Source organism: Podarcis bocagei (genome assembly GCF_964188305.1).
Source record: "Podarcis bocagei genome assembly, chromosome: 5".
In the NCBI taxonomy this organism is placed as follows: domain Eukaryota; kingdom Metazoa; phylum Chordata; class Lepidosauria; order Squamata; family Lacertidae; genus Podarcis; species Podarcis bocagei.
The window spans coordinates 100,294,987-100,315,951 of NC_138129.1; the positions used below are offsets into that span (position 1 = coordinate 100,294,987).

The 20,965-nt window shown below is 44.9% G+C and overlaps 1 protein-coding gene across 6 annotated transcripts in view; it reads left to right on the top strand.

The window, feature by feature from the left end:
• Nucleotides 1-20,965, top strand: part of RGSL1 (regulator of G protein signaling like 1) — a 50,873-nt gene that overhangs the window by 21,617 nt on the left and 8,291 nt on the right. For all 6 annotated transcript variants that reach the window (XM_081193284.1, XM_081193285.1, XM_081193281.1 and 3 more), the window contains 8 exons: nucleotides 229-336; nucleotides 1,787-1,895; nucleotides 2,633-2,826; nucleotides 3,887-4,004; nucleotides 12,093-12,186; nucleotides 16,750-16,879; nucleotides 17,587-17,755; nucleotides 19,778-19,916. In XM_081193284.1, the coding sequence (XP_081049410.1) occupies nucleotides 229-336; nucleotides 1,787-1,895; nucleotides 2,633-2,826; nucleotides 3,887-4,004; nucleotides 12,093-12,186; nucleotides 16,750-16,879; nucleotides 17,587-17,755; nucleotides 19,778-19,916 (1,061 nt within the window). The remainder of the gene's footprint in view (nucleotides 1-228; nucleotides 337-1,786; nucleotides 1,896-2,632; nucleotides 2,827-3,886; nucleotides 4,005-12,092; nucleotides 12,187-16,749; nucleotides 16,880-17,586; nucleotides 17,756-19,777; nucleotides 19,917-20,965) is intronic.

Genomic DNA, 20,965 nt, shown 5'->3' on the forward strand with positions numbered 1-20,965 from the left:
TAGGTGGCATGTAGGGAGTGTTTTCATTTAACTTAAATGACATAAAACCTTGGACCTGTCTCAGCTGTTTTTAACAAAACCGTTGGCAATGTGCCGCCACATAGAATTGCACATCATGTGCTCCATGGTGGTGCTGCCAGTACATAGACCCTCTCCTTGCATGATCCCTTGTCCTGGCTGTAGGGGACCAAAGAGTGCTTCTGATCTTCTTCTCCTCCCTGGAGACAGATTACAGCAGCATGACATTTGAGGAGCTGGCCCGGCTGAACCCCAAGATGGCTGTGGAACTTCTAAGCAATAACTTCAAGGCGTTCTGCAAAAGTTCCCCATCAAGTGGTGAGTCCCTGGGGTATTGGTACCAGGGTAGGATTTGTCCAGCTTGAGGAGCAGAGGAGAGACCAGTGGGGGCTGGTGCCTGTTGGGACTGGCGGGGGTGGCAGGAAGTGGAGCTGGAGCCAATGACAGGCAGAGAGCCAGTTGAAGGAAGCAAAGAGGCAAACCAAGCGCCAGGAGGAACAGTTGAGGGAGTTGGGTATGTTTAGAGGAGATGTGAGAGCCATCTTCAGATATCTTAAGGGCTGTCTCATGGAAGATGGAGCAGGATTGGTTTCTCCTACTCTGGAGGAAGGACCTGAACCAATGACTTCAAGTTACAAGGAAGGAGATTCCAACTAAACATCAGGAAAAACTTTCTGAAAGTAGGAGCTGTTTGACAGTGGAACAGACTCCCCAAAAGGTGGTGGACTCTCCTTCATGGGAGGCTTTTAAGCAGTGGCCACCTGTCAGGGATGCTTTTGCTGAGATTTCTGCATTGCAGGGGGTTGGACTAGAGCAGTGTTTCCCAAACGTTTTTGGGCAACGGCACACCTGTGAGCCGGAAAAAAATCTCGCGGCACACCACCATTAAAGCCCCGCCCCGTGACGTCAGCGCGCAGCGTCACGCCGGGAGGGACGCACAAAAGCGAAAGTTTTTTCCCTCCCCCTTGCCGGGGTGGGAGGAGGCAGCAGAGTGAGGGCAGCTGAGGCGGCGGCGGCTGTTGTGGTGGTGGCGGCGATAGCGGGCGGAGGAGGGGGCGGTGGCGGGAGTTGCTGCTGCTGTTGTTGCTGCTGCTGCCCGGACATGCCGGCCTCCTCCTCCTCCGCTGTCTCGCGATCCTCCCTTTTGCGCGCGCTGCCCCGCCGCTCGGCACCACCACCGCGGAGCCGCCCCCGGCTCGACGCGGATCCTCGCCGCCGCCGCCGCCTCTCACCGCCCGACTCGCCCGCCTTCCTCCCACGGCACACCAGCCGATGTCTCACGGCACACTAGTGTGCCGCGGAACACCGGTTGGGAAACACTGGACTAGAGGACCCGCGGGGTCCCTTCCAACTCTACGGTTCTATGATTCTAGTTCGTTCTACAAATCTGGACTGGTTGTTTAAGTAAGAAGGCTGGCAGGTGGGGCTTGGCTGAGGGCAGGCTGAGGTTCATGGGGCAGTGCCCTACTCGCCTCCATCGGAAGAGAACAGAGCAAAGCTAAGGGGGAGCTTGGAGTGAAGAAGATTGTGGAGCAGCGGCAGTTCTGAGTCTGGCTCTCATGTCTGGTTGTGCTCTGAGAAGGAATAAGGGTGAAGAAAGAATGTTTTCATGCAGGAGAATTTCATTGTGCTGAGATCTTGCAAGGTGCTGTTGTGGTGGTCTTCATGAGGTCACTGTGGTGGTGGTCTTGAGTGGAGCACTGCTGGCTCGCAGAAGACCGCCTCCCGTGGCTAATTGTAAGGAGGCAGCGCTTCTTTTCCCCTGCAGGTGTGTTCAGTCGTCCGTTATCTATGAGAAGGAATCTCCACTGGACCCGATCAAGCTTGTCCTTCATGAGGAAGGGGCCTGCCTCAAGAAAGCCCCCTCTGAGGCCCAGGTAGGACATCATCGTGCCTTAGAGATACGACCTGCCACTTAGCTCCAACACTCAGGGCCAAGTCAGACAAGAGGTTCATTATGGGGACGCTGTTATTGCCTGCAAATTCATGCTGTCCATGTCATGTCTGGTTTGGCCCCCACTAACTGCCCATTCTGGGCTACCAAGACCATCTTCCAGTTTGTTCATAGACTGAGAACAGACAAGAGATTTTTTAGAGAGTTGAGGCAGAGTGCAGTATAGGCCAGTGGTCTGCACATTTTCCATAACATCCTCTCTTGTCAAATAGATTTGAGAGGTTTAAGGCTGTGGTTCTTTAGACACTTATCCAGGATGGAATAATGACATCTTGAGCACAACAGCACTTATTTCTGTGAAAACATGCAAAGGGCTACACTGCAAAGATTGCAACACTTCAGAAACCTGCGAGGCTGTTTAAACCAGGAGAGAGTGGTATACAAGAAATGATAAGAGAACTATATCACACTGTCTTTCATGAGACTTGGGAGCATTATTTTAAATTGAAGTGGAGATTTTCTTAAACAGAATTTTGCAGGTCCCTTTGGGGTTGGGGTTCTTCATGCAATGCTGACAGTTCTTAGGATTCAGTGTCTCGGAGGACAGGGAAGGGTCTCTCTGTCCCTATTTCCCATCATCATTCACAACCTGGGACCTGTGTGATCTAGGTGAAAGAGCTGATGGCCTCAGCAGCACCTAATGTCTCCTTCCCATTATAGGGCACTCTCAGAAGTGCTGCATAACCCCATCCACTTGGATTACTTCAGGCAGTTTCTCAAGATGCACAACGCTGAAGCCCCACTCCTTTTCTGGATGGCCGTGGAAGAACTCAAAAACGAGGGGAATCCCAGGATCCAGCGCCTTCAGGTCAATGACTGCGTCAGGACTTTCTTCTTCCACAGTATCCCACCCGGTATGCAAGCCAGGCTCCAATTGCACCTCGCTCTCGCCCACAAGACCCAACACATCAACTCGCAGGCCATAGATACTCCCTTGAATTGCAAGGTGTGTGAGCTTCCCCTGACCTGTCAATGACAGGAGCTTCCACCTGCCTTGTGCACCAGTCCTACCCACCTTGGAGACTCCTGGTCTGTGCACCAGGACCCTTGAGGCTGCAGGTGGAGGAAGCAAGGGCAGCATTCCTGTCCCAGGTCCCCGCATGGCTCTGCCAACCACCCCTATCCCAGGTAGTTCCTTGGTGCCTTTGGATCTCATCTGCTTAATACTTTCAGGTCAGGCCAGCCCAGGGTCTACCTAAGGAGCAGCTAGGCTCTGCCCTTGTTTGTGGAACTCCCTAGCCTTGATCAAACAGATGTCCAGGTTGATGCTCCCTGATTGCTGCACTATATGTGGCAGCAAAGGGAAGTGGATTTGAAGCAGGAGCATCAGCTCAGATGCGCCCTTGAATGCGCATCGGAATGAGCGTTGGCATGCAGCTCCAGGTGCAGCTGTGTTGCTCAAATGCTTGGTCCATTGTGCATTCCGATGTCACTTGTCAAGATAAACCTCCCTGTGACATCATCGTGCTTCTGATGTAGTCCCTGCTTGGCTGGGATCACATAATGAAAAAGCAAGGAACACTAATAAATTGGGGCCGGGCTGCTAACAGCTCCAAAAATGACCAACGAATCAGAAGGACCCTCCTCCCCAACTCGGATTATTTTTGTCTCCTCAAATTAAGCCACTCTGAAGGTCTTCATGAGTGAAAATTCAGTCTGGGCATTAGATTCCCTGCTTAGAAAGCAAACAAGCATTCAAAAAAAGCATTTTGTCATACATGTGTGGTGAAGCTCTCCTGGTAATTTTGGCTGGAAAACACAGACAGCTGGCCATCCTCTTTGTATCAATTACCACTTCTTGATGATCTTAATGTATTCGACCAAGTTTACTCAGTATTGCTCAAAGGCAAAAATAAATAGAAGACTCTTTTGGAAAGTATGTCTTCCTGTCCCCCCCCTTTTTTCCCCACCCAGAAAAGCTGTTGGATTGTGATGCAGATATTATCAGAGAGATTCCAAGGGCAGCTAATGTGACTGTTCCCATGTTGGTCACAGCACAATTTTTGGTTATGAAGGCCTTGGAAGAGAAATGGTGAGTAAACAGTAGGCGCAAATATGACCAGCACAGTGGAATGGGCAATGATACAACTGACAAGGCAGCAGCTGGCAATGAAATGTTCTGCTCTAATATTATCAAAACAGAACGATTCCATCACGTTTATGGCCTGGAGTGTGGTAGTGATTACTGTGGTATAACCAGCCTCATATAACCAATGTGTTTAAGTTCAGTTGACACATTAAGGGGTTAATACCATAGAGTAAACTGTCCTGCCAGGCTTAGCTATGTCCACTTCCCCTCACCTTGGGAAGAACTAGGTAATCAAGCCTTTGTTCTCCCCCAGTCTACTTGAGAAGTTTAGCGTGTGAAGAGGTTTGAGCTGGTTGCTCCAGCTCAGCTGCAAGGCTCTCACATGGCTCTCTTGAGTTCCTCTACAAATAATTTAGAATCTTTCATCAAATTGGAAACTAAGCTAAGTTTTTCTGCATTTGTAACTATTCTGAAGCACATGAATCTGACCTTTGGAGAACTGTAAGTAAATCATGTTTTAAGTTACCAAATGTATGGTCTTTTCCTATGCTGTGGGAAAAGGGAAACTTTGGAAAGAGACTTTTTAAGGGGGCATTTTGGAACTCACTTTAAAGGGCATATTTTAAATGTCTAGCAGCCTATATTTCCACACTTTACTTGGCTGCATATTTTGTGACTTTAGATACCTGCTGGAGTTCTCCCACCAAAGAGTACTTGTCCAAAACTTGGATCTTGGGACCCAGGAATTCTCCTGCTTATATAGATATTTTGCACCAACAATTACAACAGGGCTAAAGCTGAAGCTTCTTTGGCCAGGGACCCATCCCTTCCCTATATCCAACTCTGTGAATCACCATGTACATTCGTTTATCAAATTCATTATTTATTTCTTGTTGACATCCATATTGCCTTTCCAAACAATGGTGTCCAGTTTATATAATCTATTGTTGTTGTTTAGTCATTTAGTCGTGAGCCCCTGGACCAGAGCACGCCAGGCACTCCTGTCTTCCACTGCCTCCCGCAGTTTAGTCAAATATAATCTATATAATATAGATTATATTTGATATATAATATAATCTATATAAATTACCACATTAAAAAAATAAAGATGGATTTAAGTTAGATGTTCAGCAGAGTGCCATTCCTTGCCATAAGGGAAGATCAGATAGGCTAGTTTTAGTCTTTTAGTTTAAGTAATCCATGATGCTTCAAGGCAAACTGGATTTTCCTGGCATTTCCCCCCTTTCTTTCTTTTCTCCCCCTTAAAATAACAACAACACAGTCTTGTAGAAGGTAAAAATAAGATTTACTCTTTTTTTTTTTCTCAGATAAATGTTTATTAATTTTCCAAAAGTAAAGAAAAGAATGAGATACCAAAGCATAAGAGTAAAGAAAAGAAATAACAGCACAAAACAAATATACCATATATACAATAAAAAATTTTCACCTATCAAATTAACATAGTCGTCTCTTTCTGGACTTCCTTCAGCCCGCCCGTAAATCTTCCGCAATAAGATTCTAAGATACACATTGCCTAGTATGTATTGTCATTAGACATTCTTCTACCTCTATTTACCTTGGACAATACCTCTTCCTTTTTCACAGTGCTTCTCTGAATCCCCTTAGCGTTATTTGACCTTCACTAAGCTGTTCCAAGTAATCTACATATTTCCCCCAGTCCTTGACAAACTTTTGGTCTCTTAGATGTCTGATCTTTCCCGTTAATCTATCCAAGTCCGCGTAGTCCAGTAACTTCGATCTCCACTCCTCTATTGTTGGCATTTCCTTTTTTTTCCACTTCTGAGCAAGGACTATCCTTGCTGCTGTTACTGCGTAATACATAAATTTGTGGTCTCTCTTTTTAATTTCATTCCCTAATATTCCTAACAGGAAAATTTCGGGTTTTTTATTGAACGTATACTTTAGAACCTTCTTTAATTCAATATACACTTCCTCCCAAAATTCTCTCACTCTCCTGCACTCCCACCACATGTGGTAAAAAACACCCTCCTTCACTTCACACTTCCAACATTTGCTGTCTACTTTATACATTTTTGACAATTTCGCAGGTGTTATATACCACCTGTAAAACATCTTCATGACATTCTCTTTCACTGTCATACACGCGGTGAAGTCCAGACCCTCTTTCCATAGATTCTCCCAATCCTCAAATTGTATAGCATGGCCCACATCATTAGCCCATCGAATCATTACTGTCTTAACTTCTTTGTCTGCCAAATTCCAGTCCAACAGCATCTTATACATTCTAGATATTGTTTTCACCTCACTATTTATAATTTCCGTCTGGAATTTTGATTCTTTGTCTGCATACCCTCTATCTCTAGCCTCTTTTCTAAACATCTCGTTAACTTGGACGTGGTGTAACCAGTCATACACGTGCCCCTTAATCTGCTCGTAAGGTTTTAATTTCCATTTCCCATTCTCTTTCATTAGCAGTTGTTCATATGTTGCCCAGTCTCCACTCATATTGACTTTCTTGAGGCTCATCACTTCAAGGGGTGAGAGCCAGTGTGGGATCTTAGGTTCTAGTAAATTCTTATATCTTTCCCATACTTCAATAAGTGGGCCTCTAAAAATATGATCTTCAAACCCCTTGTGTATTTTCCTCTTACCGCACCACAGATAGGCATGCCATCCGAACCTGTTATTAAAGCCCTCTAAATCGAGTAACTCCTTATTCTTTAGCTTGGCCCAGTCTTTTATCCAGCAGAGACATACTGCTTCATAGTAGAGTCCTAGGTCCGGTAAGGCAAAACCTCCCCTTTCCCTTCTATCTGTCAACAGTTTATATTTTATACGGGGTTTTTTGCCCTGCCATATAAATCTTGATAGTACTCTCTGCCATTCTTTAAACATTTTACTCCCCTTAATTATGGGAATGGTCTGAAATAGAAATAATACCCTCGGTAATACATTCATCTTAATAGTGTTGATCCTTCCCCAAAGGGACAGTTTCAGTCTTCCCCATGTTTCCAAGTCTTTTTTAACTTCTCTCCACACTGGCTCATAGTTGTTTTTAAATAAGTCTATATTTTTAGGCGTAAGCCATATCCCCAAATATTTTATTTTCTTAACCACCTGTATCTGTGACTGTTCTTGGATTATTTCTATTGTTCTTTGATCTACATTCTTTGCCATCATCTTTGTTTTCCTCTTATTTAATTTAAAGCCTGCTATTTCTCCAAATTGGTCTATTTCCTTTAAGATTTCTTCTGTTGTAGTTATTGGGTCTTCCGTCATTATGACTAAATCGTCAGCAAATGCTTTGGTCTTATAGGCGTGGTGTCCAATTGTCACTCCTTTAATTTTCCCATTTTGTCTGATTGAATTCAAAAGTACTTCCAATACCATTATAAACAGCAACGGGGAGAGTGGACATCCCTGTCGTGTTCCCTTCTGTATCTTTATTTCCTCTGTCGCTATATTATTTATGATCAGTTTGGCCTTTTGATCTCTGTATATTGCGTTCACCCCATTAAAGAAATATCTACCCACTTCCAGGTGTTCTAAGTTCTTCATCATAAAGTCCCACGCCACGTTATCAAACGCTTTTTCCGCGTCTACAAACATCATTATCGCCTGCTTGTCAATTCTGACCGATAGGAATTCTAGCATATTAATTATATTTCTTATATTGTCCCTCATATTCCTGCCTGGAAGAAACCCGGCCTGGTCTTTATGGATAATTTCCACCAGTATGGACTTCAGTCTTCTTGCTAGAATACCTGCAAATATTTTGTAGTCCGTGTTCAACAACGAAATTGGCCTATAGTTTTTAACCTGGGTTAGGTCTGCATCTTGCTTCGGGATGAGAGTAATAAACGCCTCCTTCCAGGTCTCCGGGATTTCTCCTTTTCTTAAAGCATTCTTCATGGTCTCCTTCAAAGGGTTCACCAGTACAGATTTCATCTCTTTATAGTAGCTTGCTGTGAATCCATCGGGTCCCGGAGCCTTCCCTCTTTTTAGATCTTTAATTACCTCCTCTATCTCTTCTGTTTCAGTTAATTTATTTAATCGTTGCTTCTTGTCGATTGGGATTTTCTGCACCATTTTCTCTTTCAGAAATCTTTCTATCTTCCTTAAGTTGTTTCTGTCTTTCTTTTTATAGAGGCTTCTATAATAGTCTAAAAACTCTTTCCTAATTCCTTTTGGATCGGTAACCTCTTCTCCCTCTATTAAAATTCTATTTATTGTACTTTGTTCTTTTCTCTTCTTAATCTGCCACGCCAGCCACTTTCCAGATTTATTTGAGAATTCGAAGCTCTTTTGTCTTAACTTTTTAATATTCCACTCTATGTCTCTGTTTATTATCGCAGCAAATTGGGCTTGGAGAATTTTTATGTTTTCTTTTATTTTCTGAGAGTTGGGTTTTCGAATTATTTTTTGTTCACAGTCCATAATCTGCCTTAAAATTTCCTCTTTTCCTTTCTCTCTGTTCCTATTTTTAATTGCATTCTGTTGGATAAAGTATCCTCTTATCACAGCTTTGCTAGCGTCCCAGACCATATTAATGTTTGTACCTTTGTCTCGATTATCCATGAAGTATTCTGATAGCTTTTTATGCGCATTTTCTACAATTCTTTGATCATTTAAAAGATAATCTTTTAGTCTCCATCTGAAGGTTCTTCTGTCATTGCTCTCCAATTCCCATTCTATCGGACTGTGGTCAGAAATTACTCTCGGTTTTATTTCAACTTGTTTTACCCTAGGACAAAGTTCATTTGATATCCAGACCTGATCAATCCGTGACATCGAGTGGTGAGGCTCGGAATGAAATGTATATTGTTTATCCAATGGATGTCTGAGACGCCAAATATCCATCAGATTACAGTTTTTAACCATTGTGAAAAATGATTTTGGCAATTTCCCTTCTTTGCTTGCTCCTTCCCTCAGTCTGTCCGCTTCTAAGGAGACTACGCCATTCATATCCCCCATTAGAATGATTCTCTGATCCATATATTCCAAGATTTTCGTTTCGAGGTATTTATAAAAATCGGTCTTATTATTATTTGGTGCATAGATCCCAATCACAATCAAACTCTCACCTTGCCAACTGATCCGGACAGCGATCATCCTCCCCTCCTCATCTCTGAATATTTGTTTAGCTTCAATCTTTTTTTTAATATACAACACAACCCCTCTTTTCTTTTCTTTATCGGAAGACTCAAATTCTATTCCCAATCTTTTGTTAATTAGTAATTTTTTATGTTTTTTAGCCACATGCGTCTCTTGGAGACAGATAATATCCAAGTTTTTCTTTTTCAAGAATTGCTCAATTTTATTCCTCTTTTTTTCTCATTCATTCCGTTCACATTCCAACTCAAAATTCTTAACCCCATAGTGCCTAACAGTCACTAAACTTTTCTCTCTTTCCCCCCCTTTCCCCTCCCTTTTTCTCTCTCTCTTTCCTTTACTGGTTTTCTGTGTTTTCTTCCTCCCCTTCTTCTTCTTCCTCTTTGTCTGATCCGCTTCCGTCCGTTTCTTGTTCGTCTTCTGTTCTCGTGTTTCTAGGTGATCCTTCCTCTACTTCTCTTGCTCCACCCTCCTCTGTTCTTAATTCCTTATATTTCCTCAAGAATTTCCCTGTCTCTTCTGGATTTAGTAGCTTATGTCTTTTCCCTCTGTATTCAAATGATATTCCTTCGGGGAACTCCCATCTGAATTCAATTCTATTCCTCTTCAAAGTCTGTGCTAGTGGTTTATAGAAATCTCTTCGTTTAAGTAGTCTAATTGGGACATCTTTAAAGATGATTATGTAATTTCCCCCTATATTCAGTCTTTTTTCCCTGTTCTTTTGCAACACCTTATTTCGGAATTCTTTATCCCTAAATGTTATCAGACAGTCTCCTGTAAATTTTTTAGATTTTGTTGTTTTAACACACATTCTAAATGCGTTCTGCACATTTCCAGTCATTTCTTCTACTGATATATCCATCCAGGCCGCCAGTTCTTTTATCAGTTTTTCCTTGATATTCTCACCTTGTATCTCCGGGATGGCTCTCAGCCTAAGATTCGCCTCTCTCTGTCGGAGTTCATTCATTGCAATAACATCTTTTATCTCCTCTTGCGCTTTATTCAAGTCCGACATTTCAGCTTTAATTCTTTCCTTATCCCGTTTGATATCCTTTAATTCCAATCTTGTCTTCTTCACCCCTTCCTCTACATTTTGCGTTCTTCTAAATATTTCTTTTATCTGGCCTTTGATTTCATTTACTGTTTCATCAATCTTTTTATCCATATTTCCAATTTTACTGTCTACTTGTTCTAACTTCTGCTCTAAGTTATTTTGGCTCTGTTTAATTTCCACTAGCATTTTCATAATATCTGTCTTAGGGTCTGGTTCTTGTTTAGATCCCCTCCTTTCTCCGGGGGTCCCCCCATTCGCACCTTTCTTTGCTGTATATGACATCTTATATTCCTATACTTTCTCTGTTTCCCTTACCGTATAACACACTTATACCTCCCTCCTCCCACCTCCACAGCTCCCTCTTTTACTAACAGTTTTGCATAAATATATTATTTCCCGCTCAGACATTTACCAATCATATAAGATAAGCAAACAGTCTAATATATGTTAAGAGAGGTGGGATAAGGTGAACCGAAGCAAAAGAAAGGGGAGCAGAAAACAGAAGGGGAGGCCAATAGATTGTGGAGCCGTTAATTTTAGTCTGTCCACTAGAGGTCGCCAAGTCTCTTCAAAATAGCTCTGTTTCCGAGGTGTAGCTATTTCCTGTTTTCGGAAACGATCAGTCTCTCTATCTTTCCAGCAGTCCTGAAGGGTGGAAAAAAAAGGGGGGATGTGTTTATAGAAAGACCAAAGTATATATATATATTTCCCCCACTGCAGGAGTGGATGTAAGCACACTCTATCCTTTGTCTTCCTTTCTCTTAAACTCTTTCTCAATCCACCACGCTCCGAAGTCTTTTGATAGCAATGGAGTCTTCTCTTCCGGTTCGCCTTCCCTTTATCTTTTGAGTTCAAAGAAAAAAAGGGAGAAGTACTCCTTCCATCTATTTCTGCCTCCGTTTCCTCAAGGACTCTCAGCTGCAACTGTTTGTCCCTGGTCTCCTCTTCCTCCCGCCAGCCTTTTGATATTAAGTCTCTAGACAAAGTTCGCTTAGTAAGGGAGATAGACAGGGAGAGATACAATGTGTCCGCCAAGGCAACTCACTTTCACTTTTCCCAGCACTGGAGTCTGTGCCGAGCAGATTCCGTTTTCGGGCTGAACTCCGCTCCTTTCTCACTTCTCCTCCCGACTTCCTTATTGTTGTTTTCGCAATACTAAAAAGTTCTTGGGTCGGAGTTCTTTGCGTGAGAATGCAGCGCTTTCGCACCAAGCTCGGGGCTTCGCTAAGTGGAGGTCGGCAATGGCTTCCCTCGACCGCTAAGCAGCACCGCCGTACTCTTCGCTCCGATTTTGGAGCTACCTGACGACCGAACCGCTCGCTTTCTGTCGCTGCGGGAACCAGGTTCTCTGAACACCCTCCAGAGACGTTTACGGGGGGCCTCCGCGCCCTGAGGCACCCCCAAACCTCCAAAATAGCCCGGGGTTTCCCTCTCGGTAAAACCCCCGCTTGTAACGCGATCGCGCAGCACCGGAAGTCTCAAAAATAAGATTTACTCGCTCTGAATACTTGTTGAAGAGTAACAGATACAGCAGCTTTGTTCAGGCAGGCTTAAAATGGTAATCCAGTTACAAAGACATGTTGTAGTCTAGTTTAAAATGGAGTCTGAGCAGTGGCGCTCAGACAGGCAGATGTTCTCACATTGCTGGCAGAGCAGAAAGAGATGGAAAGAGTGTGCCCAGGCAGGTAGGAGAAAATAATAGCTCTGCCCTCCCCCTCTCAGGGCACAGTGGGGCTGTCTCTCACAGAGTTTACAGGAAAACTCTATGAAATTCGGCTTCTGTCATGTGCCTATCTAGCAAAACATGAATTGTTGGCTTGACTGCACTTTAAATATCCCATGGAGATAAACAGATGAGCGGAATACGGAGGACTATGCTTATAAGGGGAGCAAAGCAACTGCCTCACCTCTCTCTCTCTCTCCTTTTTGTTGCATCCTGGCAGGTTCCAAATGTATCAAGGCTTATATCCTGAAAGTGACCTTTCCATTACTGCAGGTGGGAGGGGAAGGAGGGGCTCCCTGATGAAAGAAAAGATGGTGAGTGATGAATGTGGAGCAGGATTTGGATGTGTCTTCTCCTGCCATAGATTCAGACCATGTTTGATGTGAAACACTTGTGAGCTCCTGAGCTGGCAGTCTAAAGGCTTGTGTCCTTTTGCCCAGCTCACAATACGCTGGGAATTGTTGATTGTTAACTAATCAAAGCTGATTGTTTGTGATAGTGAAACATTGACTACATAGAATCATAGAATCATAGAATCATAGAGTTGGAAGAGACCACAAGGGCCATCGAGTCCAACCCCCTGCCAAGCAGGAAACACCATCAGAGCACTCCTGACATATGGTTGTCAAGCCTCTGCTTAAAGACCTCCAAAGTAGGAGACTCCACCACACTCCTTGGCAGCAAATTCCACTGTCGAACAGCTCTTACTGTCAGGAAGTTCTTCCTAATGTTTAGGTGGAATCTTCTTTCTTGTAGTTTGGATCCATTGCTCCGTGTCCGCTTCTCTGGAGCAGCAGAAAACAACCTTTCTCCCTCCTCTATGTGACATCCTTTTATATATTTGAACATGGCTATCATATCACCCCTTAACCTCCTCTTCTCCAGGCTAAACATGCCCAGCTCCCTTAGCCGTTCCTCATAAGGCATCGTTTCCAGGCCTTTGACCATTTTGGTTGCCCTCCTCTGGACACGTTCCAGTTCGTCAGTGTCCTTCTTGAATTGTGGTGCCCAGAACTGGACACAGTACTCCAGGTGTGGTCTGACCAGAGCAGAATACAGTGGCACTATTACTTCCCTTGATCTAGATGCTATACTCCTATTGATGCAGCCCAGAATTGCATTGGCTTTTTTAGCTGCCGCGTCACACTGTTGGCTCATGTCAAGTTTGTGGTCAACCAAGGCTCCTAGATCCTTTTCACATGTACTGCTTTCAAGCCAGGTGTCACCCATCTTGTATTTGTGCCTCTCATTTTTTTTGCCCAAGTGCAATACTTTACATTTCTCCCTGTTAAAATTCATCTTGTTTGTTTTGGCCCAGTTCTCTAATCTGTCAAGGTCGTTTTGAAGTGTGATCCTGTCCTCTGGGGTGTTAGCCACCCCTCCCAGTTTGGTGTCATCTGCAAATTTGATCAGGATGCCCTTGAGTCCATCATCCAAGTCGTTGATAAAGATGTTGAATAAGACCGGGCCCAAGACAGAACCCTGTGGCACCCCACTAGTCACTCTTCTCCAGGATGAAGAGGAACCATTGATGAGCACCCTTTGGGTTCGGTCAGTCAGCCAGTTACAAATCCACTGAGTGGTAGCAGAGTCAAGACCGCATTTTACCAGCTTCTTTACAAGAATATCATGGGGCACCTTGTCAAATGCCTTACTGAAATCAAGGTAGGCTATATCCACTGAGTTCCCTTCATCTACCAGGCTTGTAATTCTGTCAAAAAATGAGATCAGGTTAGTCTGACATGACTTATTTTTCAGAAATCCATGCTGACTATTGGTGATCACAGCATTCCTTTCTAGGTGCTCACAGACTGTTTGCTTAATGATCTGCTCCAGAATCTTCCCTGCTATTGATGTCAGACTGACTGGGCGGTAATTATTTGGGTCCTCTCTTTTCCCCTTTTTGAAAATAGGGACAACATTTGCCCTCCTCCAGTCTGCCGGGACTTCGCCTGTTCTCCAGGATTTCTCGAAGATGACTGCCAGTGGTTCTGAGATCACATCTGCCAGTTCTTTTAATACTCTTGGATGCAGTTCATCTGGCCCTGGAGACTTGAATACATCTAAACTAGCCAAATATTCTTGTACTGTCTCCTTAGTTATTCTGGGCTGTGTTTCCTTTGCTGAATCATTTGCTCCAAATTCTTCAGGTCGGGCATTGTTTTCTTTATCGGAGAAGACTGAGGCAAAGAAGGCATTGAGGAGTTCAGCCCTTTCTGTGTCCCCTGTTTGCATTTCACCATCTTCTCCTCTGAGTGACCCCACTGTTTCTTTGTTCTTCCTTTTGCTACGAACATACCCATAAAAGCCTTTTTTGTTGCTTTTAACCTCTCTAGCAAGCCTGAGTTCATTCTGTGCTTTAGCTTTTCTGACTTTGTGTCTACACGTGCTGGCTATTTGTTTGAATTCCTCTTTGGTGGTTTCCCCCCTTTTCCATTTTTTGTACACATCCTTTTTTAATCTTAATTCAGTTAAAAGTTCTTTAGATCAGTGTTTCCCAAACGTTTTTGGGCAACGGCACACCTGTGTACTAAAAAAAAATCTCGCGGCACACCACCATTAAAGCCCCGCCCCGTGACGTCAGCGCGCAGCGTCACGCCGGGAGGGACGCACAAAAGAGAACGTTTTTTCCCTCGGCAGCTCCTCTCAGCTGCGCTCAATCCGCCTCCGCGCAGGCTGAGGGAGGGAGGGAGGGGCGCGTGTGACCCGTCTCTGCTGGGAGACCAAACCCAGCGAGACAGAGTCGCGCGGAGGCGCCCAGGCAGCGCTGCCGGCTGCGAGGAGGAGCGCCAGGCAGCAGCAGGAGGCGCGGCCTCTCCTCGCCGCCCCCGCCCCGCCTCTCGCCGCCCGACTCGCCCGCCTCCCTCCAGGCATCTCGCGGCACACCAGCCGGTGTCTCACGGCACACTCGTGTGCCGGGGAACACCGGTTGGGAAACACTGCTTTAGATAGCCACCCTGGCTTCTTTAGGCACCTTCCATGTTTCCGTCTCATTGGTATTGCCTGACGTTGTGCTTTTACTATCTCCCTCTTAACAAACTCCCAGCCATCATGAACTCCCTTTCCTTTTAGTATTGCTGTCCATGGGATCTCACCCAGCACTTCCCTAAGTTTTATGAAGTCGGCTTTCTTAAAGTCAAGAAATTGAGTCCTAGTATGCTTGGCTGCTCCTTTCCGCTGTATAGTAAACTTCAGAAGAGCATGATCACTCGCGCCTAATGATCCTTCCACTTCTACCCCACTAACCAGGTCATCAACATTGGTTAGGACCAGATCTAAAATGGCTGTTCCTCTTGTTGCTTCTCCCACTTTCTGGACAATGAAGTTGTCTGCAAGGCCAGTGAGGAATCTGTTTGACCTTATGCTCTTGGCTGAGTTTGACGTCCAACAAATATCCGGGTAATTGAAGTCCCCCATTACTACTATCTCCCTTCCTTTTGCATGCTTGGCCATCTGTTCCAGGAAGGCATCATCTATGTCCTCCGTTTGGCTTGGGGATCTATAGTAAACTCCCACAATGAGGTCTCTGTTATTCTTCTCTCCCTTAATTTTGACCCAAATGCTCTCACATTGGCTTTGAGGTTCTAAATCTTGGATCTCTTCACAGGTATACACATCCCTGACATATAACGCCACTCCTCCTCCTTTCTTGTCTGGTCTGTTTCTCTGAAATAGATTGTATCCCCCCATTATTACATTCCAATCGTGGGACTTATCCCACCAGGTTTCAGTGATGCCTATTATGTCATATTTAGTTTGCTGTACCAAGAGCTCAAGCTCATCTTGTTTATTTCCCATGCTTTGCGCATTAGTGTACAGACATTGAAGTCCATTAATCATTCCCCCGTGTCTCTTATTTAAGGATTTTTTCCTCATTTAAGGATTTTTCCCTCAATTTAAGGATTTTTTCCTCAAAAATGTTGAGGAAAGACACATGTTGGGGAAGACACAATTTGCTAAAAGGAATTTCCTGATCTCATCCATCCCCATGTTCACCCCACTCATTGCTGGGCCGGGAATTACTGGCTATGAAACTGAGACATATTTGGAGGTGAACCATTGAATCTGGAGGTTGCTTTTGATTCAATCTGTCAGCAGAATCAAATGCATGTGTCTAAAACTGGATGTGCTCCAATCATGGAGAAAATGGGGCTGGGGGGAGCTCCAGATCTTGGGTGCAAAGGGACTTGTGGTTGCACGTGATACGGAGGGTGTTCACTCCTTCCCCAAACAGCAGTCCATGGAGAGCACACAAGCACCTTTTGCCCTGTGCAAATCTAACATTTGACTAGTCCACAGAAGAGCAAAATGTGGATTTGCACCTGCCTTCCGCCCCTCCCCAATTAATGTAGGGACATGATGCACCCCCAGTGTTTTATTGGACACTTCCCCCCTTTAACTGCAGAGTGTGTGCATGTTGATCCTTGGAAACTCCAAAATGGCCAGGATTTTTTTGGGGGGGATGTGCATTTAAAGTGGGGAAAGGTCTGTGAAAACACTGGGATGGGGAAGACGTCATGTGAACAACCCCACGCTAACGGGGAGACTTGCATCTGCACATCCACATGGACTGCTGCACTGTGGACATGCCCATTGCTAGTTTCAGAACTCTGCACTCCACAGCTCCTTTCCCTCCCTCTCCTCGCCCACATGTGTCTCCTTCAGTCCCTTTTCAGAGCTTTCCATGGCACTGCATTCTATCTGTCCTGATATTAACATTACCCTTGGCTAATGCTTTGTGCACCAGGTGAAACAGACTGCAATCGATCTGTTGGTCTTTAAGGTTCTTTTTCTTCTTGTTGTTGTTGTTACTACTGTGAGACTGAGAGACTACTGTGACTACCATGGGATGTACGTAACGTTATTCTCTTCTACAGAGAAGGTACTGGAATATTCTTGGTACTTTCATCAGGACTGTCTGCAAGTTCCGAAAGGCAATGAGTTACGTAGGGCAGCGCAAACGCTTTGAAGATTTCCTCCACCGGGAACTGAAAAATGAGAAGGAAAGTGCGTGCTTTTAAAGTCTCTTGTTCCCACATGACTGGCCTTTGGGCAGGTGACAGGAGTCTCCTCCTTGGTTTTATTTCCTGTGCTTGCTCAGTGTCATGAGAGTAGGAGGAAAAACATTTCCCGGTGCAGTTTCCCCACACCTTTCAGAATTGTGTACCAGTGGCGTAGCATGGGTTGTCAGCACCCGGGGCAAGGCAAGTAATTTGCGCCCCCTAACCCATGGATTTGCGCCCCCTAACCCTAACCCCCAGATGTTGCGCCCGGTGCGGCCGGCCCCCCCTGCACCCCGCACGCTACGCCACTGTTGTATACACCCCTCTCCTGTCTCCTCTTGCTCATCTTTCCTGTAAACTAAAAAGGCCCAAGTCTTGTCACTTTGCTCACAGAGTCCTGTGCAAAGATGTGCAGTGTTTACATGGCTCCACCCAGCCCAGCCTTGTTCTCATGCCTTGCTTCTAACTCTAGTATCAGGAATATGCTGCTCCAAAAACCAGGAACTCCACTTCCCAGAGAACTAAGATCAGGTATATAAAGGGAAGGCTGAGTGATATTTTTCTGCAAGCCCAGTGAAACTCTGCCCAACTCCCAAGTATCAAAGCAGATTAACTTATGTGGAACATACGAGTTGCGTTTTTTAATATGCCTGGTGGCCTGCAGGTGGTTATGGGAGGTGCTGTGACTGGGGCCTCCCTTTTCTTTCATAGCTATTCAGTCCTCGCCTCAGACCCGTGGGAGCTTCAGTGGAGTGAGTGGGCGTTACGGCTCCACGTCAGAAGACGCTGAAGTGCCGCAAGTGAGGCGCAAGATCTTTGGCCGCCTCATCTCAGTCAACTTCCTGGTCAACGATCTCTATTTTTACCTGGAGATGGAGAAGTGAGTGAGCAAGCCTCTGTTATTTCTCCTGCCATGCCTTGCACACCTCATGGACTCCATGCGGGAACAGAGCAGACATTTAACGGGGCAAATCTCTGAACAGAAGCATTTGTCATAATCACATCTAAATTGGCCCTCACATAGCAAGGTGGTACCTTGTGCTGTAAGTATCACCATGTAGGGTCATCTGGTAAAAATGCCAGTTTGGATTATATTAAGAATATAAAAATGAGTCCTGTTGGATCAGGTAAAGGGCCACCTGGTTCGGCAGCCTATACTTGACATGGCCAGCTATTTACCTATGGAAAGCCCACCAGCTGGGACCTGAGCCCAAGAGCCCTCACAGCATTCACGGGCCCAGGGCCTCGGACAGGGGGGGGGGGAGAACATAGCCAATCATTGCTAGTAGCCATGATAGCCTATCCTCCACTTTTAATCTTTTTTAAAAATTAAATCATTCAATTTGGTGGCCATCGCTATATTTTGCAAATTAACCTATGTGGTATGTGAAGAAGTCCTTTCTTTTCTCTGTCCTGAATATTCCAAGGCTCCACTTCGTTGGATGAATTCTGGTATTATGAGAGGGAGAAAAACTTTCCTATACTCCCAATTCTTCATACCACAAATAATCTTATGCAGATATCTCATGCCTCCCCTTACTTGCCTTTTCTCCTAACTAGAAAGTCCCAAATGTTTTGATTGCTCTATTCTAACTCTATACAGTGGTACCCTGGGTTACATACACTTCAGGTTACAGACGCTTCAGGTTACAGACTCCTCTAACCCAGAAATAGAACTTTGCTTCAGGATGAGAACAGAAATCTTGCTCCGGCGGCGCAGCAGCAGCAGGAGGCCCCATTAGCTAAAGTGGTGCTTCAGGTTAAGAACAGTTTCAGGTTAAGAACAGAACTCCAGAACGAATTAAGTACTTAACCCGAGGTACCATTGTAATCTCGAAGCTACAAACATGAGTCTGACCAAACTGTGGGAAGCGGTGGAGGACAGGAGTGCCTGGTGTGCTCTGGTCCATGGGGTCACGAAGAGTCGGACACGACTAAACAACAACACCACCACTGTAATAGCTTTTTGAGGGAAGGCAACTGAAATGGTATTCTACAGTACTCCAGGTGTGGTCACACCATAGATTTGTATTACGATATCAGCAGTTTAATTTTCAATCCCTTTCAATCCCAATACCTAGTGTGGTATTTGCTGTTTTAACAGCTGCCACACACAAGGTCAACATTTTCCCTATGACCACAAGGTTTCCTTCCAAGTCAGTCATTGCCAGTCCAGATCTCATGAGCACACATGTGAAATTAGGAATTTTCTTTTGTCCCAATGTGCATCGCTTTACACTTGCTTACATTAAATTGCATTTGCCATTTTACTGCCTATTCATGCAGTTTGAAGAGATCCACTTGGAGCCCATCACAATCCTTTTTAGATATAAGCACACTCAGCAATTTCATATCATCAGCAAACTTGGCAGCCTCGCCAAGTTAAAAGGACAGGTCCCAACACCAGTCCTTGTGGGACTCCACTTTCTGCATCCTTCCATTGGGATAACCGTCCATTTATTCTTACTCTCTCTGCTTCCTGCTATTCAGCCAGCTCCTGATCAAGAAATATTGCTTATGTTGTTGGGTTTGTTTGTTTGTTTGTTTGTTTGTTTACTGAATGCTTCCTACCAGCCATGTACCATCAGGTGCTTAATGGTGACAATGGAAGAGCTCCGATTGCACTGGTTTCTCATTGGTCTACATGACGAGCAGGGACCATCTTGGAATTAGTCCTGAGTTTATATGCCTGCTTTCCTCTTATCAGCATGAGAATGACCCTGATAAAGATCCTTCTCGGTGACCCCGGATATTGCCTGTACTGCCCAGTGTCCAGATTCCAGCCACCAGTTGTGATGATGAGATCCTGCCTCACGTTTTGTGTTGTGTCCAACATACCCCCATTCCCACTGCCCACCCATCTCTCCATCTTCTGCTCTGTGTCTGTCTTCTATTGCCGCAGGTTTTTTTACCTCTCTGACTCCGTGGTCGTCCTGACCTCCCTTGGGTTATACACCGAGAAAGATATTGCCTTTCTGAAGAGCAAAGTGTCCACCATCAACAAGCTCTTTTTGAATTCAGATATCCCACCTAAACTGAGGGTAAGAGGCTGGAGCCAAGTTTTCTAAGACAGCTGGGCACAAAATGAAGCCATTGGGACTTCTGCTAAACGCCATAGTGAATGGTAGCATTTGGAGTAAAATGCTGGCAGAAGCTGAATAGAGACAGACTCCCCTGGATATAATCATGCTGAGACTCCGGGTTTTTGAGGGGAAAGAAAGGTAGTATTTGTTATTGGAAATACATGTTGATAGGAAAGATCCCTAGTTCTCTCTGGCTAAGATGGAGATGCAGTAAGCCATTCTTGCTCTTGTATCTCAGGAGTAGACATCAAATCATGCCTATTGTCATGAGGAACACACATAAGAAGAAGAAAGGGAATGGACACAGGAAGTGAAGTCAGCAGTGCTAAGAGTACAGTGTATACCGGTAGTCTAACCCTGAAGGAAGATCAGAAGGACAGACCGGAAAGCCTGGAGGCTCCACTCCCCATCTCCCCTTTCTCATGGAGATACATCAGCCTTCAGTGCAAGCTGAGCTGCATCCCAGCACTTCCAACAGTATATGCACTCAGCTAGATATATGTTTGTTTTAGCTATTTCTATGCATACTGCTTAATCACCAAGTGTGATAGCAACAGAGGTGATCTCTGATAGTGTTGGCAATGTTCTGTGGCAGTGGCACCATTTTGAGTGGGCAGGGGTAGCTTCCTCAAGTGAGGCATCTTCCTGGGAGATGGTCTCAAGAGGGTTGCCAGTGTCCACTGAGTTTCCTAGAATCTCATGAGAGCTAGGCTTGAAAATGGGGCCCTCTTCTAAGGAGGCTTCATTGGACTCCAGGCTGGTCTTGACAGAGGCACGATACAGAGCAAGACTGAGGGATGAGCCACTGCTTAAATTGCTGGTATGCAGATGTGGGAGGGAAGCTGTGAAACCAGATTCACACTGACGATAAAATGTCAACTATGACCTCCCTAGTATTGTGCGTCTGTTTCCCCCAAAGAAAGCCTCACATGCAGGTTCATGCATTCAGCCCTCAGTTGAAAGGTAGGATCCCAAAGGATCCAGTGACATCAGCTGTGCTATGAAAT